General features: G+C 35.2%; 1 protein-coding gene and 1 long non-coding RNA gene across 4 annotated transcripts in view; one reads left to right on the top strand and one right to left on the bottom strand.

Moving 5' to 3' along the window:
• The window catches only part of MGAT4D (MGAT4 family member D), a 73196-nt gene extending 62483 nt beyond the window's left edge, over positions 1 to 10713 (top strand). Inside the window, exons 10-11 of one of the 3 annotated variants that reach the window (XM_015139253.3) lie at positions 1818 to 1925; positions 10290 to 10713. In XM_015139253.3, coding sequence (XP_014994739.1) covers positions 1818 to 1925; positions 10290 to 10298 — 117 coding nt within the window. In that variant the 3' untranslated portion in view covers positions 10299 to 10713. Of the gene's footprint in view, positions 1 to 1817; positions 4428 to 10289 lie in introns of those variants that run through there. The other 2 variants (XR_013417308.1, XM_078002296.1) reach the window with 2 other exon arrangements.
• Positions 1498 to 17358, bottom strand: LOC106998511 (uncharacterized). The gene is made up of 3 exons (XR_001445000.3): positions 17202 to 17358; positions 15417 to 15528; positions 1498 to 1902 (listed from the first exon to the last, which is right to left on the bottom strand). It is a non-coding gene; the product is annotated as an uncharacterized LOC106998511 (long non-coding RNA).
• Positions 17359 to 18701: the final 1343 nt, after the last annotated feature.

The following is an 18701-nucleotide window of genomic DNA, read 5'->3' as shown; positions in this document are numbered from 1 at the left end:
AAATTGGTCTATGGATTTAATACAATTCTAATCAAAATCCCAGCAGAAATTTTTTGGTAGGTATTCTACCAAAACTGACTCTAGAATTTTTAAGAGAAGACAAAGGACATAAATCAACTAAAATAATTTTGAAAAAGCAGAATAAAGTTGGGAAAATCACATTATTCAATCTGAAAGCTTACGATAAAGCTACCGTATTCAAGACAAGCCACCTTTATTGGCAAAACGAGAAACATAAAGGTCCATGGAGCAGAATAGAGTCCGGAAATAGGCCCACAAAATATAACCAACTGATATTTTACAAAGAAGTGTATGCAATTCAATGGAGAAAGAATAATCTTATCACAAATGTTTACTGGATCAATTGGTGCCCTATCTCTCAACCATACTGCAACCTAAACCTCACACTTTATACAAACATTATTTCAAAATAAATCATCTATCTAAATACAAAAAATCATCTATCTAAACACTAAAACTCTTGGAAGAAAATATAGAAAAAATGTTCAGGACCTAGGGCTGGGTGAAATTTTTTTTAAATGACACTGAAAGCATTTTTAAAAATTGATAAATTGGACCTCATCAAAATTAAAAATTTTTGTGCTGCAAAAAGGTACCGTTAACAGGATGATAAGACACCACAGTCTAGGAGAAAATATTTGTAAATTTCATATCCAACAAAGGACATGTATTCAGTATATGTATAGAACTCTCAAAACAAACAACTCAATTTTAAAAAGGGCAAAAGATTTGAACAGACACTATCCAGACTCCATAAAAGTAATGATTGTCCTTACGGCAATATGAAATAAGCTCAGCTTTATCAACAGTTTGTTTTGAGGGTGTATTTACCGAGCCATTATTTTATATGCTAAACTGTAACTCCTCAACCAATTTTATCTGATGCTAATTTAATTTCAAATTAAATTAACTCTAAACCATTAAATTACTTTACAGTTAAAAGAGAAACTGTTAATATTTCCTATGTGTTAGTACTGGGTAGAAATGCATCTAAATAAACCTGTTATGTAAAAAATCACTATATATATAAATTTTAGATTTATTTTTCTGAATCTTCTATGTATAAAAACCTATAAAATAATTCTCAGTGATCATAATTATTCCAAATGTTTGTGGGGTTTTTATTGTTTGTTTTGTTTTTGTTTTTTAAAAATGGAGTCTCACTATATTGCCCAAGCTGGTCTCAAACTCCTGAGCAATCCTCCCACCTCAGCCTCCCAAAGTGCTGGGATTACAGGCATGAGCCACTGTGCCCAGGCTTCAAATGTTTGTTTTTAATAGGAGTGGTCCTATAGGTCATCCTTCTTATTTTCATTTTTGAGAAAATTATCCAGATTATTCTTCATTGACTATAAATTGGTTCTTTGTTTTAATATCACATTTTTACTCTCTAAGAAGAAATTGACGTGATATAATTCAATACAGAAATTAGTCAATGAATATGGGAAGTGAAAGAATACTGTAGTCTGACAGATATAGATAGAAAAATACCAAGCATTTTATTTGAGTTATTATAATTAAAAGAAAGAAAGGAAATATAGTTGGTACAACACTAAGCTGGTTTTCTAAGACAGAGTTCATGCAAATACACGTTGTAACAAAAATCTTTTTTACCCCAACTCCTTTGCTCTATTCTTTTGAAGAAAAAGCTAAGAATTAAATATTTTGTTTATATTTTTAAATATGAAAATAGAACTCTAGCAAAAACTAATATATAAAAATTCTACTATCAGTAAACGCAATACAAAGCAATATCTGGGTTTTTACAGAAGATTGTTGTTTCTCTTTTTCCACAGGGAAACTGTATAAAAAGAAAGAAGCAAATACGTATTCGGTATAAACCTTCTCTTTTCCAGCATGTGGGTATACATTCATCATTCCCTGGAAAAGAACAATATGAAAAAGTAAGATTTTGAAATGTAACTTTAGTAACATACGATATTTTATAAACTTATAAAATACTATTTAGAAAAAGAGTGGTGACATAAGAGACTATAAAATATGGTTGCTTAAGCAGAATTCATCTTATGGTAGAACTGTATGTTGTGAAGGACATTTATAAATTAAGCAATCATCTTTTAAAGCCCCAAGTTATCTATCATGGTAAGAAGAATTCAGCCTACATAAACTATTTTGCCTTACTGTTCCCAGTCGTGCAATTCAAAGAAGACTAAAAAAGTGTTTTGAAAATTATAATAAAATTCACTATTTTAGTCTAAAATTCAAAATTATACTATAATATTTCAAAAATAAAATCCTTCTACTATTTAATTTAAATGTATCAGAATTTTTATTTCAGATCTCTGTTTGTTTTGCCAGATGAAGAAAAATTTAGCATTGCTTGGTTTTTAGTCATTCTTAAAATTTTGCATCATTTTCAGATACAATATTATTGATAATTGACTCAGCCCCCTAGTGTAGTAGAAGAAACAAAGATTTCAAGGTCAAAGCACCTAGTTTTCAGTCCTGGTCAACTAGGGAGTACATATATGATACTGGGCAAGTTCTAACACTCCTCTGAGCTTTCTTCATCTATAAAAGCTTCAAAGAGTTTAAATGATCCTTAAGATTTCTTCCACCCTCGACACCTCTACCTTTAGTGTCTTTACACTATGAAAGAAATGCTTGCTTTAATCCTTTGTCAACTGAATGAGAAATAGACATATACATCTTCCCATCATTCATGACTCACCCTCTTTCTGCTTTTTCTGCTTTGTGTATTGTAATGCATGATTTGGAACCATGCCTAGAACATAATGTGAAGTCAGTAAATGTTAGCTGTTGGCTATCAAGCAAGGTGGAATCCAACAAAGAAAATGTGCCAAACAAGACAAATATGTGCCTGGAATAATGAAAACGTAACTGTTGTGAATCTTTGTGCAAAAAATCACACCATCAGAATACATAGCTGTAGATATGATGCAGAAATAAATTGGTCTATACCATTCTCTTTTTTGACGCTATTATAATGCGATTCTTTCATTATACTTTTTGGCCAGATATGATATTTTAACCTCACTTTTGTAAATTCATGGCATATTAAGGAAATGTAGACACAAACATTCATATTTTGATGTTATAATGCTGGCTTTTTTCCTTTTTTATACTTGATACCACACAAAATAGAAGTCAATAACAATTTAAAAATATGTCAAATGTGTTATATTCAAATTATTTTTAAAATTTTTAACAGGATGTTTATTATTAGGAGTTTCATGCTTCTAAAGCTTCTTTAAAAAGTATCAAAATCATTCTTTGGAAATAATGGCATAATAAGGATTAGACTATTTCTCAAATTTCTTAAGAGACTACATCATATTTTAAAATACTAATCCTTCAATAAAGTGGTAAGTATAAGAAAATTGATATAAATATATAGACATCAGATATTTATTAATTTTATTTTAAATTACATTCTATGAATGTTCAACTTTTATTACTGTGTTTCCCTTAATATTCATTTCTTTAAGTCTTTTTTAAAAACTTTTAGATAAAATTTGTTCTTTAACCAGTTAAATTTTGTTTTACCCTTATGATAAAACTTGTTTTTTTGAGAAGTAGTCTCGCTCTGTCGCCCAGGCTGGAGTGCAGTGGCAAGATCTCGGCTCACTGCAAGCTGCGCCTCCCAGGTTCACGCCATTCTCCTGCCTCAGCCTCCAGAGTAGCTGGGACTACAGGTGCCCGCCACCACGCCCAGCTAATTTTTTGGTATTTTTAGTAGAGGTGGGGTTTCACCATGTTAGCCAGGATGGTCTCTTACCTTGTGATCCGACTGCCTCGGCCTTCCAAAGTGCTGGGATTACAGAAGTGAGCCACCGTGCCCAGCCATGATAAAACTTTTTAAATTGTAAGATAAATTTTCTACAGTTTTATTAAGCGGAAAAATAATTTTATTTATCTCTAGTCATCCAGCTTGTAGTTCAAAAAATAATAATTTAATAAAACAAAAATATGCCCTTTTAGTGATGAATTTTCTTAGTTTTTAAATTTTTTGAAATTTGCCTAGATTGTCAGTTTAAATGCTGTTTATCATTTCATATTCTAGGTCTATGATAAACATAAAAATTTCTTTTGGAAACAACTAACATATTTCCACATTGGTTAACAAAACCATACTTTCTGAAAATTCAAATAAAATACTTAAAAGAAAGATTTTTCTTAGTTGATAAGCTAATATTGTGTATTCTATAATTTTCTACTTCTCCATTGTATTCAAAAAGTCATTTTCCATTTATTACAGTGCACTGGGCATAGGGCCAATTGTTTAAATGTACTGCAATTAAGGTTGCCAGATAAAATACAGGACACCCAATTGACTTTGAATTTCAGTTAAATAACGATTTTTTTTTCATGTATGTCTCATTTGTTTTGTTGTTGTAGTAGTTGTTGCTAAATCTGACAAGCCTAGTTGGAGGTGATGAAGGGACAGGGAGTAGAAGGATACTGCCCATAAAAATGCTTTAACTGAAAAGAATACCACACACAGAGAAGAAAGGATCAGCACAAGAACTCCAGCAACTCAAATGATCAGAGTGTCTTCTGTCCTGCAAATGACCACACTGGTTCTCTAACAAAGGCTCTTAATCAGGCTGAGATGGCTGAAATGACAGAAATAAAATTCAGGATATGGATAGAAATTAAGATCTTCAAGATTCAGGAGAACGTTAATACTTGATCCAATGAATCTAAGAATCAAAATATAACAATACAGGAACTGACAGATACTTGATCCAATGAACCTAAGAATCAAAACATAACAATACAGGAACTGGCAGATACTTGATCCAATGAATCTAAGAATCAAAATATAACAATACAGGAACTGACAGATAAAATAGCCAGTATAACAAATAATCTGACCTGATAGAGCTGAAAAACACTCTACAAGAATATCCTAATGCACTTGCAAGTATTAACAGTAGAATAGACCAAGTTGAGGAAAGAATCTCAGAGCTTGAAGCCTGCCTTCCTGAAATAAGATAGTCAAAATAAACAAAAAGAGTGAAAAAGAATAAACAAATCTCCCAGAAATATGAGATTACGGAAACAGGCCAAATCTATGAATCACTAGCATCACTGAATAAGACAGGGTTGGAAAGCTGACAACTTGGAAAATTTATTTCAGAATATTGCCAATGAAAGCTTCTCCACCCTTGCTAGAGAGGACAATATTCAAATTCAGGAAATGCAGAGAATCCCTGCAAGATACTAGAAGATCATCTGCAAGACACATAATTATCTGATTTACGGAGGTCAAAATGAAAGAAAGAATGTTAAAGGCAGCCAGAGAGAAAGGGCAGATAACCTGTAAAGGGAACCCCATTAGGCTAGCAGTAGACCTCTCAGTTGAAACCCTGCAAGCCAGAACAGATTGGAGGCCTATATTCAGCATTCTAAAAGAAAAAAATCTTCAACCAAGAATTTCATATCCAGCCAAACTAAGCTTCCTAAGCAAAGGAGAAATAAGATACTTTTCAGACAAGCAAATGCCGAGAGAATTCATTACCACCAGACCTGCCTTACAAAAGCTCCTGAAAGGAGCACTAAATATGGAAAGGAAGGACTATTACTGGCCAATGCAAAAACACATTTAAGTACACAGACCAGTGACATTATAAAGCAACCACACAAACAGGTTTGTGTAATAAGCAGCTAACAACACAATGACAAGCTCAAATGCAGACATATTAATACTAATCTTGAATGTAAATAGGCTAAATGCCTCACTTAAAAGACAGAGTGGCAAGCTGGATAAAAAAGCAAGTCTTCAAGAGATTGGTATGCTGTCTTCAAGAAATCCATCTCACATGCAGTGACTCTTAAAAGCTCAAAATAAAGGGATGGAGAAAAATCTACCAACAAATGGAAATCAGAAAAAAGGCAGGGATTGCAATCGTAATTTGAGACCAAACAGACTTTAAAACAACATCAAAGAAGACAAAGAAGGGATTACATAATGGTAAGGGGTTCAATTCAACAAGAAGAGCTAACTATCCTAAATATATATGCACCCAACTCAGGAGCACCCAGATTCATAAAGCAAGCTCTCAGAGACCTACAAAGAGACGTAGACTGCCACACATAATAGTGGGAGACTTTAATACCCCACTGACAGTATTACACAGATCGTCACGGCAGAAAATTAACAAAAGATATTTAGGACCTAAACTCAACACTCGACCAAATGAACCTAACATACACCTACAGAACTCTCTGCCCCAAAACAACAGGATATACATTCTTCTCATAACCCCATGGCACATACTCTAAAATTGACCACAAAATTGGACATAAAACAATCCTCAGCAAATGCAAAACAAAACCTCAAAATCATACCAACCATGCTCTCAGACCAAGTACAATAAAAATAGAAATGAAAACTAAGAAAATTGCTCAAAACCAAACAATTACATGGAAATTAACCTACTTCTGAATGACTTTTGGGTAAATAATGAAAGCAGAAATTAAGTAGTTCTTTGAAACTAATGAGGACAAAGGTAAACATTCCAGAATTTCTGGGACACAGCTAAGGCAGTGTTAAGAGGGAAATTTATAACACTATATACCCACATCAAAAAGCTAGAAAGATCTCAAATTAACAATCTAACATCACAGCTAAACAAACAAACAAAAAAAAAAAAACAAAAAAAAAACCTAGACAAGTCAGAGCAAACCAACTCCAAAGCTAGCAGAATACAAGAAGTAACTAAAATCAGAGCTGAACTGAAGGAGACTGAGACATGAAAAACCATTCAAAAGATCAATGAGTCCAGGAGTTGGTTCTTTGAAGAAATTAATAAGACATATGGACCACTAGCTTAATTGTAATAATGAAGAAAAGAGAAAAGATTCAAATAAACACAATTAGAAATGACAGAGGAGACATTACCACTGACTCTACAGAAATACAAATAATCATAAGAGACTACTATGAACACCTCTATGCACACAAACTAGAAAATCTAGAAGCGGATGAATTCCTGGACACATACACCCTCCCAAGACTGAACCAGGAAGAAAGTGAATCCCTGAATAGACCAATAACAAACTCCAAAACTGAATCAGTAATAAATAGCCCACTGAACCAAAAAAGCCCATACAGATTCACAGCCAAATTCTATTAGGTGTGCAAAGAAGACCTGGTACCATTCCGACAGAAACTACTCCAAAAAATTGAAAAGTAGGGACTCCTCCCTAAGTCATTCTGTGAGGCTAGCATCATCCTGATACTAAAACCTGGCAGAGACAAAACAACAACAAAAAAAACTTCAGGCCCATATCCTCAATGAACATCAACGCAAAAATCCTCAACAAAAACCCAGCAAAGCAAATCCAGCAGCACATCGAAAAGCTAACTCACCACAATCAAGTAAGCTTTATCCCTGGTATGCAAGATTGGTTCAATACACGTAAATCAATAAATGTGATTTGTCACATAAACAAAACTAAAGACAAAAACCACATGATAGGCTTTCAGTGGTACTGGAACAAAAACAGACACATAAACCAATTAAACAAAATAGAGAGCCCAGAAATAATGCCACACATCTACATCATCTGATCTTTAACAAAGCTGACAAAAGCAAGCAACGGGGGAAAAGACTTCCTATTCAATAAATGGTGCTGGGATAACTGACTGGCCCACGCAGAAGATTGAAACTGGACCCCTTCCTTACACCATATATAAAAATCAACTCAAGTTGGATTAAAACCTTAAATGTAAAACCTGAAACTATAAAAACCCTGAAAGATAATCTAGGAAATACCATTCTGGACACAGGAACTGATAAAGATCTTATGATGAAGATTCCAAAAAGAATTGCAATAAAAACAAAAATTGATAAATCAGATCTAATTAAACTAAAGAGCTTCTATATAGCAAAACAAACTATCAACAGAGTAAACAGACAACCTACAGAATGGGAGAAAATATTTTTAAAAACTATGTATTTGATAAAGGTCTAATATCCAGGATCTGTAAAGAACTCAAAGTTACAAACAAAAAACAAACAACCCCATTAAAAAGTGGGTAAAAAACACAAACAGATGATTTTTAGAAGAAGACATACATGCAGCCAAGAAGCATATGAAAAAAAATGCTCAGTATCACTAAGCATTAGAGAAATGCAAACCAAACCCAAACCACAGTGAGATACCATCTCACGCCAGTCAGAATGGCTATCTTTAAAAAGTCAAAAAATAGGGTTGGGCACGGTGGCTTACGCCTGTAATCCCAGCACTTTGGGAGGCCGAGGTGGGCGAATCAGCTGAGGTCAGGAGTTCAAGACCACCCTGACCAACATGGTGAAACCCCGTCACTACTAAAAAAACTACAAACATTAGCTGGGTGTGGTGGCAGGTGCCTGTAATTCCAGCTACTCTAGAGGCCAAGGCAGGGGAATTGCTTGAACCTGGGAGGCAGAGGTTGCAGTGGGCCAAGATTGCACAATTGTACTCCAGCCTAGGCAAGCAGAACTCCATATCAATTAAAAAAAAAAAAAAGGCAAAAAGTCAAAGATGCTGGTGAGGTTGCAGAGAAAAGAGAACACTTACACAGTGCAGAGTGTAAATTAGTTCAACCATCATGGAAAGCAGGGTGGCAATTCCTCAAAGAACTAAAAACAGAACTATCATTTGACCCAACAATCCCATTACTGGGTATATACCCAAAGGAATACAAATTGTTCTACCATAAACACACATGCGCACATATGTTCCTCTATTCACAATAGCAAAGACACAGAATCAACCTAAATGCCCATCAGCGATAGAGTGGGTAAGGAAAATGTGGTACACATGCACCACAAAATACCGCATAGCCATAAAAAAGAATGAGATCATGTCCTTTGCAGGCACATGGATGCCACTAGAGGCCATTATTGTTAGTAAACTGACACAGGAAGAGAAATCCAAATACTGCATGTTCTCACCTATAAATAGGAGCTAAATTATGAGAATCACATGGACACAGAGAGGTGAACAACAGATACTGGGGCTTACTTGAGGGAGGATGGTAGGAAGAAGGAAAGGATCAGGAAAAATAACTATCAGGTACTATGCTTAGTACCTGGGTAGCAAAATAAGCTGTACACCAAACCCCCGTGACAAAAATTTACCTATATAACAAACCTACACATGTACCCCTGAGCCTAAAATAAAAGTTTAAAAAAAAAAATGTTTTAACTGAATTACTATTTAAGGTCATGCCCTTGACTTTTATTTTTATTTTATTTTTATTTCTTTATTTTTTTGAGATGGAGCCTTGCTCAGTTGCCCAGGCTGGAGTGTAGTGCTGTGATCTCACCTCATTGCAAGCTCGGTCTCCCGGGTTCACGCCGTTCTCCTGTCTCAGCCTCCCGAGTAGCTGGGACTACAGGCATCCGCCACCCCACCCGGCTAATTTTTTTTGTATTTTCAGTAGAGACAGGGTTACACCATGTTAGCCAGGGTGATCTCGATCTCCTGACCTCGTGATCCACCCGCCTCGGCCTCCCAAAGTGCTGGGATTACAGGCGTGAGCCACCATGCCCGGGTGCCCTTGACTTTTATTAAAGGATGATATGTTAATACTGTATGACATTTTTGCATTTTCTTCAAAACTGTTATTTAAAGTTTTATGATTCTCTTTTGTGTGAAAATACATGGAACAATTCTCTTTTAGAATTTGATGCTAGGAAAAGATATTTCTCAAAAAACTGTCATGATTTATTTGGTTTTGTGTGGGGTTTTTTCCCTTTTTAGTAACAAGAAATTCAAAACTCATTTCATATGATATGTAGTATCCATATAATCTTATATTAAAACCAGAATTTCTTCAGTCCTCATTTTATATTTAATTCTGGCTTTCTCTTATATATTATTATTAAAGAATTATTGTGTTTTCACTTTAAATTACCCTAAATCTTTTCTATATTTTTATTTTATGTTATAAAAATCAAATAAATGAGTTAAACTATTTGTACATTACCTACAATGCTTTGTTGGCTGTAATGATAGTCTGACTATACAGATTTCCCTGGAATCCCACAGATGGAAATCTGTTTTCAATCATTTTAACAGCATGAGAGTATTAAAATTGGCATTGTCTAATATATCTTAAGAATCTTATCTTCTCCTAATATAAAGTTATCTTCCCTATATTAAACGGGTGGGTGGTGTCAAAGAGGATACAACAAGGAGATAATATGATTAAGAAATTGTGAAAATAATTTCATCTTTATGAATTAATATATTATTTCTATATGTTATATTTTTTATTTTTATTTCAGAAAATATGAAGATAAAGAAGCATAAGAAGAAACTCCATAATACCTGGAACCTCAGATAACCTTGATTTCTAATGGCATGTTTCAGAAATTGTAGTAATAAAAATACATAATTATCTAGCAGATAAGTAAACAATCAATAAACTAGTAGACTTGAAAGTACTAAATGACTTCTTACGTCAAGAAAAAAATAGAACATTGATTTATATTGCTTTTACCCTATCGCAATTTAATTTAAAAATACTAAAGGCAGGGGAGATTTTTTTTTAAATTAAGAACCATACTTTATTGACTCCAATAGTGAGACCATCACATAATTTCAATAAACAGTTAAAAGTTCAAAAGCTTGCTATTGTCGCAGAGAAGTTTTGGGTGAACTGGTATATGCTGTTACCCGTTTTGTTAAGACACAAAGAAAATAAAGAAAATAAAGAAATAGAAAGCACAAATTTAAACAAGCCTGGATCTGACAATGCCACAATGTCTTCTTATCTTTTAATAAATGCATTTAAAACTACACACTTATCCCTATGTGCCATTTGAACTGATTATCAAACATCTTGATACATATGTATTTTGATAGTCATTTAGTTCTAAAGATTTCATAGTTTCTCTCATTATTGCCTTCTTAACACACAGATTATTTGGGAGTTTTTTTCCCAAATATATTGGTTTCTCCATCTTTTATTGTTAATTTCTAAATTACTTGCATAGTGGTTATAGAACTTTACCTATGTGATAAAATTTTGAGAAATGTTGTGAATCCTTATGTTCCACATGACTTTGGAAAGAATGTATAGTTTCTGTATACTCCCTTTTAAACATGTTATATTCATTTGTTTTTAAAAGTGTTGGTTTTGTGCTTTAAAAATATCTTTTAAAAATATTCCTATCTATTGAGTGCAAGATTCTCTTATATCAGGTTTTTTAATTTGGTCGTTGAAATCTTTTCACTCCTTACTAATTTATACATGGTTGATCCATCAGTTTCTTACAGGGGCCCATTAAAATCTATTTTTCTTCTTGATGTTATTTTATAAGATATTATTTATTTTGAGCAATAATAAGAGATATTTGTTATCCTTTAATCAAATATTGTGAAATTCTTCATTTCACATTGTTGCCTTATTCTTGAGTGCCAAGATCTCACACATTCGCCTCGGTGTGAACTGTATCAGATACCAATTTATAAAGAGAATATGAAAGATGAACTATTTCTGTGTCTCCATTTCATTCTCACTTTTGAGAAGAAAATAAGATATTGTACATATGTTACAAAGATTTTAAATTTGACTTAAATTTTGAACTTTGGAAATTAAATCTGCCAGAGCATAGTCCCAGATAATATGAAGAATTGAAACAAAGTCCCAGAATAGTATTTCTTGAAAAGAGCAACATTCCTTGAAAAGGTGCTTACTTGGACTTCTTATCCTGTTGAAGACTAGAACAAAATACCTAAACGATTGGCACCATAAGCTAGGATAAATATATGAAAAGCCTTTCCAACATTCTGCTGAATGTCAAGAGAAAGCTGAGATGATTCCAAGGGAATGCTGCTGCAGTGCTCAGAGGCATTTGAACCCTGACTGAGATACAGTGAGAGTGAAAGATGCTAGAAGAAACAAGGGAGAAGAAAGTTAAAGACAGCCTTAAAAGTCCAAACCAATTACCACAGTCCCTGAAGAAATTATTCATGATTAAGAGTATTTGGGTGGTCAGCACAAAGTATTTCTAGAAAATATTTCTAATGTAGCCAGAAGAGATGCCCCCTAACTTCCATCCTCACCCCTGCTGTTTGCAAATGTGGATGTTTGGAGGATATCATTTACCACCCATGGTCATTAGTCTGAGATACATGAGGAAGGGGAGATTTGGAGAACCCCAGACACGTAATATAGAGTAGAGCAGAGCAAATAGTGCTTCATTGGTTGGTTTGAGCATTTGTTTTATAGCATTTATGCTGATTTTGCTTCATTAAAATCACTCTTCTTCAAACCTACATGAAGACAAATGATGATGTATAATAGATAAGTTTTAGAAACCAGATTCTCCTGAAATCTTTTTTCATAAAACAACTTTTGAAGCAAATAGAAGCTCTGCAAACATTAGAGATATAAGTAAAATTATCTCTATGGCCAACATTTCTCTCAAGTATTGAGATAAAAAAGCCAAGAACATCTGTATTATCTGTTATTGACTATATGAGTAAATAGCAATGTACAAATATTACTACTAATAATTAGTAATTAATAGAAATAGTCAATGTGGCTCCACTCTTGGGTAGAGGAGAAAGAGATACCCTCTACTAACATAGGTGTGTAAAAATGTCTTAGAGTTAATTGTGTATTCTTGCATAGAACTTTCACCCTGTGGTAGGATTATGACAATTGTGAACAAATTTACCAAGATAAATCTGGGCAGGCATTCCCATGGGAACACATCTCTTTATGTTTCCTTTTTTAAAAAATAGCCTTGGTTTACGTTTTTAGACACTGCGTTCATTTTAGTGGTAGCTCAGGTGATGAATTATGAGAAAATTTATATAAGCTGACAGATTTTTGTTGTGCTGATATTAGTCTTCTTTCTATAAGCCCAGATAAAATGTATAATTTCTTAGAAAACAGTTTACCAAAATTAATGCCAGAAGAGGCAGAAAACTTAAACTAACCAATTTTCATAGAAGAAATAGAGAAAATTATCGAGAAAAAACAAATGATCACAAAGAGACACCAGATCCAGATGACTGCACAGGGAAATTCAACCCAACTTTTAAAGACCAAATAGTCCCAATATTTTTAAATTGTTTCAGAGCATGGCAAATAAGGAAAATTCTCAAATTATTTTAATGATGTAAATATAACATCAGTACCTAATCATAGTAATGGTAGCACAAAAAAAGAAAAGTAGAGAGCAACATCATTTATGACAACTGATGCAAAAATCCAAAATACGATTTAGAAATAGATTCCCTAGCAACACTTAAAAAAAAAAAAAAACACCACACCATGACTTGATATTTATACGAAGAATGCAAGAACCTGTTAGGACTCTGTTAGGAAACCCACTATTAGAGTGCACAATACTAATAGGACTAAGAAGAAAAATCACATGGTTACCTCCACAGATGTTTAAAAAGCCTTTGAAAAAGTTCAACTTATTTCCTATAAAAAAGTAAAGAAAATTGCAATGAATTGGTTCTTAACATGTGGAAATAAACACTCTCATACACTGCTTGTGGGAATAAAAAAAGATACAATTCCATGTATCTACAAAACATCCCAGCCATTCCACTCCTAGTTATTCAAGAGACTTAAATAACTCTGTATTAGGCCTTTTTTGTATTACTATAAAGCAATATCTGAGACTGGGTAATTTATAAATAAAATAGATTTAATTGACTCATGGTTCTGCAGGCTGTATAAACATGGCACCAACATCTGCTCAGCTCCTGATGAGGGCCTCAGAAAGTTCACAATCATAGCAGAAGGTGAAGGGGAGCCAGCATGTCACATGGTGAGAGCAAGAGCAAGAGAGTGAGAATGGGGAGGTCCCAGACTCTTAAATAACCATAACTCACATACACTAACTGAGAACTCACTTACCACAAAGGAGATAGTGCTAAACCATTCATCAGGGATCTGCCACCATGATCCAGTCACCTCCCACTCGGCCCCAGCTCCAACACTGGAATCACATCTCAACATGAAATATGGAGGGGACACACATTTCAGCCATATCAGCATCTTTATAACAGCCAAAAACTAAAAACAATCCAAATGTCTATTAAGAGATGGATGTATAAACAGTTTCGTATCTGTATGGTGGAATACCACCGAACAATAAAAAGGAGCAAACTATTGATGCACACAAACACATTCATGGATCTCAGAATCATTATGCTGACTGAAAGAAGCCAGATAAAACAGAGTACATCTATATAGTTTCATCTATATATAATTCTACAAATGGCAATCTAATCAAAAATGACAGCAAACAAATCTGTGATTGCTTAGGGATGGGGCAAGGAAAATTTGGGGGTGATTAATATGTTCATTATTTTTGTAGTGTTTCTTGGGGGTATATATGTCAAAAGTCATCAAATTGCATGCCACTCAATATGTCACATTGCAACTAAATATTTTCCTGAAATTTAGGGTTAATCCTGTCACTCTGCTGTTTAAAATAATCTGACAGTTCTATCTGAAGAATACAGTTTAATTATCTGCCTTAACATTCAAGCTCCTCAATAAACTGGCCCCAATGTACTATTCCAGAATCATTTTCTGACATTCACTTTCATGCCCTCTACGTCTAACTACAATGGACTAGTTTCCATTCTCTGGATACTTCGTGCTGTGACCATGATAGCCAGAATGTCCATTTCCTGTGCCTTTGTCACACAGTTCTAATGGCACTTCTTTGATGAAGTTTTCTTCATTTAGGAAGAATGAGTAACAACATACTTTATGCTCCCATAACATTTTGTCTATGCTACTATTATATAATTTCTCATATATTATAGATATTTGGTTATTTGTCTATTTCCCTAACTACATTATTAGCTATTTGAAAGCAGGAGCCATGTGTTTGTCAGTCAAAATTTTTGCACACTGCCTAGGACACAGAAGATGCTCAATAAATGTTTGTTAATACTTCTAGTAAGAAGTGAATAAAAGTACATGAGCCTTCCACTCTGAATTCTCATTAATATATTCATTAAAATAGGTAAATAAGTACCCCCTGAAACAACATTCCAAATTGAGAATAAGAATTAAACATATATCAGAAACTTGGAGTTTTACAAATTTTCACATCAATGGGTCAGGTTAATGATCTGTTTAGCTCACTTTCTGAGCTAAAACGCCAAGACTAGAAGCAAGAGTAGGACTTGGCTGATTTAATGATAGCCGCAAACAAGGAAGGTCAGGAGCGGAAGCAAGCAGAAAGGAAAGCAGGGTCCCAATGTAAAAGGCAAAAATGTCCTCATGAAAGCTTCTTACAGAAAAGCTTTTCTTTGATGCTTTCTTTTACCTTTGTGTGCCAATTACATTAGAATCTAGTGGTATAGGAAAAAGCCTGTACCTGATCTTCAATGAGAAGAACCATATGTGATGGCATTGGTGTACTTACCACTAGAGAGGAAGCCTAGTGAAAAGCTTCGTCCTTCCTTCCTCCAGTTTCTTGTCAATGCCTTTCATTGGCTGACTCCATAGAAACCACTAATGTCATCCATAAAGGCCACCTGCATGGCTCACAGAGCAAAGTGAAAGAGGATAGAGACTACATATAGTGGCACATAGTGGGGCAAACGGAAAATATCTAGCATATTTCACTCCCTTTGTTAGCATATATTCTTGTTCATATATCTTGCCCTGGTGAAAAATGTATTCACACAAAATCCCCAGTAACATATCATTATGAGGTGATGCCAAGTCAGTTATACTCTTACCTGAAACCTAAAATCTTAGCTACCACCTGTGCTTCCACATAAGTAGCAAAGGGAAAAAAAGGAAGCCAAAGGAAACAGATCACGAGACCCATTCTGAGGTTTGTGATGAGTCCTGGGTTGATTTTCAAACTTCCTTCTTTGATAACTCTTTTATGGTCCTCTTACCCTCTCCCAATTCTTGAATGGAAGGGATAGTATGAAAATTGGTGTGACTCAACTTTTCTTCCTGTAGAATTTGGGTCCTTGGTGGACATATCTTTCATTGATCAATACGGTTGAGTAAGGACTTACTAAGAAGTGCTGGGTTTTAGATATAGTTCTCTATTGCCCCCATTTTGTAACGGAAACCTAATTTCTCCTTGGTAATCAAGATCAATCACACCGTACACTAACCTTCTTTCCTGCCTACTGGTTAAGCAGTACAGACTGTTAAGAAACAGCCTCAGATTCTAGTTTAATGGAACTATGACTGTTCCCTCCCCAAAGCGTTCCTCCCTGGAGCACTAGGACCTTCAAACCCACTGAGCTGAAAGTCATGAGGAAAAGAACAAAAATTGTGTTCAGGAGAGGATTTGTTGTAACGTAATTGGCACACTTTCCCCTCACCCTTGTTTCCTACATTGGTCACTAGATTAAGACATAGCAAATCCAGTAGACCAGCACCCCAATCTCCCAGATGTTATTTTCGTGAGGAGCCATACTGAGTCTTCAAAAAGCCATTCCATGATTCTAACAAGGCAACTTCTTTTAGGTGATGTGGTTCATAGTCAGACTAGTGAATCCATGGGGGTGAGACCATTATTGCAGTTCCTCCTTATAATATGTATTTCTTGTTGGAAGCCATATTGTGTGGGCTACCATGGCAATGGATGAGACATTCTGTAAGTTCACAAATGGTAGCTCTGGCAGAAAGGGAATAGACAAATCTACAATCAGAATGTGTATTTCTCCTTGTGAGGAAAAATAGCTGCTTCTTCCATCATGAAAGAATTCCAGGTACTCAAAATACTGCCAGACATCTGCCTGATCCCCATAAAAGATAATTCCAGCAAGAGTTCCGCATTGGTCTCTGCTGTTGACAGGTTAAGAATTCAGTTACACTGGTAGCTAGATCACCCTTGTGAATTAGAGCCCATTTTATTAAATCCATGCCTCCATGGTCACTTTCTATATGGGGCCTTTGAGCTTCCATTGATGACCAAAGAGGCTGATGTGGATATTCTTATCCATCTGGATTTTAAGAACTTCCTCAATGGATACCTGTAGGGGGGCTTTATGTGGAACATACATATCTTCACACTCTGTGCCCACTCCAAGAAACCCATCCACAAACCTCTTACAACCTGCCTCGCCATCAGTATATCATTCTTGTTTTTTCTACATCCCAGGTCAGCCAGTCTATCTGCTAGTCCCCATATTAGTGAAGATCTATATTAAGGCTGCCCACCGGAATGATTTCAGCTCACCCCTGTCTCTCCAGGACTTCCTTGAGTGGGGCTGTAATGTAGCAACTGTCCACTTCTCACTGCTACAAATATGGCAGGACAGATCCATCCACAAACCAGGTGGTACTTTTTCCTTCATTGTTGACTGGTCATAGAGGCCTCTTCATCAGGCCATAGCTGCAGAGTGAGAGAGAAACAATAAAGAGCCGTGTGAATCTGAGCCACCAGCATATGCAGTTTTGTTATGCTTCTTAGACGTGATCACATCTCTCCAATTTGGTGACTTGGTGAATCAGATTACCTCAATTCAGGCTACTTTATGTCTTACGGGCAAGCATTCAGTATTTATCAAGATCCAGTAGTACACCAGGAGTTGCTTTTCAAATGGAGAATTGTTGTCAGCAGAAGAGAGCATCTCTTATTGCAAAATCCTAGTGGTATGTTCTGTGATCCTCCTATTAGAACTTACCAAAAATTCCTCACCGTGTCTTTATCGGCCATTTACACTTCTAATGCCACTGAATCTCCTGAGTCATAAGGCCCAGGTAGTAGGGACACTCCTTCTGTAGTCTGAACCTGTGGCAACTTATAGGCCCCAGTCAAATCTGGCAGTTTTATAGATACCCAGGAAATGTGTCCTAGCAAGCTGTCCAAGTGTGGTGTATGTCATATCCCAAATCTGAGGAGGCCTGCCAAGTGTTGTGTCTCTTTCTTTTTGGGGGGTGGCCCAGGGTACAGCAACTTGTTTCTCATGAGGTGATATCTTGTCATAGCCCTCACTCCATGGAGCAGGGAACAAACATGAGGGACTCTGTTAGTTACTGCATATATTTAGCCCTAATACATATTCTGGAACTAGATAAATACTACAGGTAGGGGGCTGTGACTTCACTGGACTCCTTTGGCATGGGGACTTAGGCCAAGACTCCATCTAGCATGTGACCGCCATAAATTTGCAAGCTGAACAGAAGTACATGATGGTGCCTGGAGTCTTTAGGAATTAGTGTCAGTTCAGAAACAGTATTTTAAAAACTCTAGAAGGTCTGGATATTTCCCTTCAGCTAGTGCATAGTCTCCTTGGTTGCTCTGGGGAAAATTTGGGGAAAGAATCATAATATACACGACTATTGATGTTGTAGGCTCCTTCCTCAAGAAAACAGGCTTCCCTTACTACAAACGTGCATCCAGCAACTTTGAATATCTCATTGAATGAATGGTTTTTTGGAAAAAAAGTATTTAAAATTATATAGCAGAAAGTGGAAAATCTGAAGAAATAAGTAATAACTCAGGAAAATTCAATGAACCAATCCACCAAAAGCCCATAAATTTATACTAGTTAAACTTTTCAAAATTTCAAAAAACAATATAAAATTTCATACTATATAAATGATTCCAGAGCATGAGAGAATTCTTAAAACTTCCTAATTCATTATATAAAATAAACTTAATTCTGTTACCAGATTCAGGCAAGAAAAATTATAGACTATCTCAATTATGGATACATATGTTAAAAGGCTAAAG

This window comes from Macaca mulatta, chromosome 5, assembly GCF_049350105.2.
Source record: "Macaca mulatta isolate MMU2019108-1 chromosome 5, T2T-MMU8v2.0, whole genome shotgun sequence".
Taxonomy (NCBI): domain Eukaryota; kingdom Metazoa; phylum Chordata; class Mammalia; order Primates; family Cercopithecidae; genus Macaca; species Macaca mulatta.
This window is presented reverse-complemented; position numbering and strand designations above follow the sequence as displayed.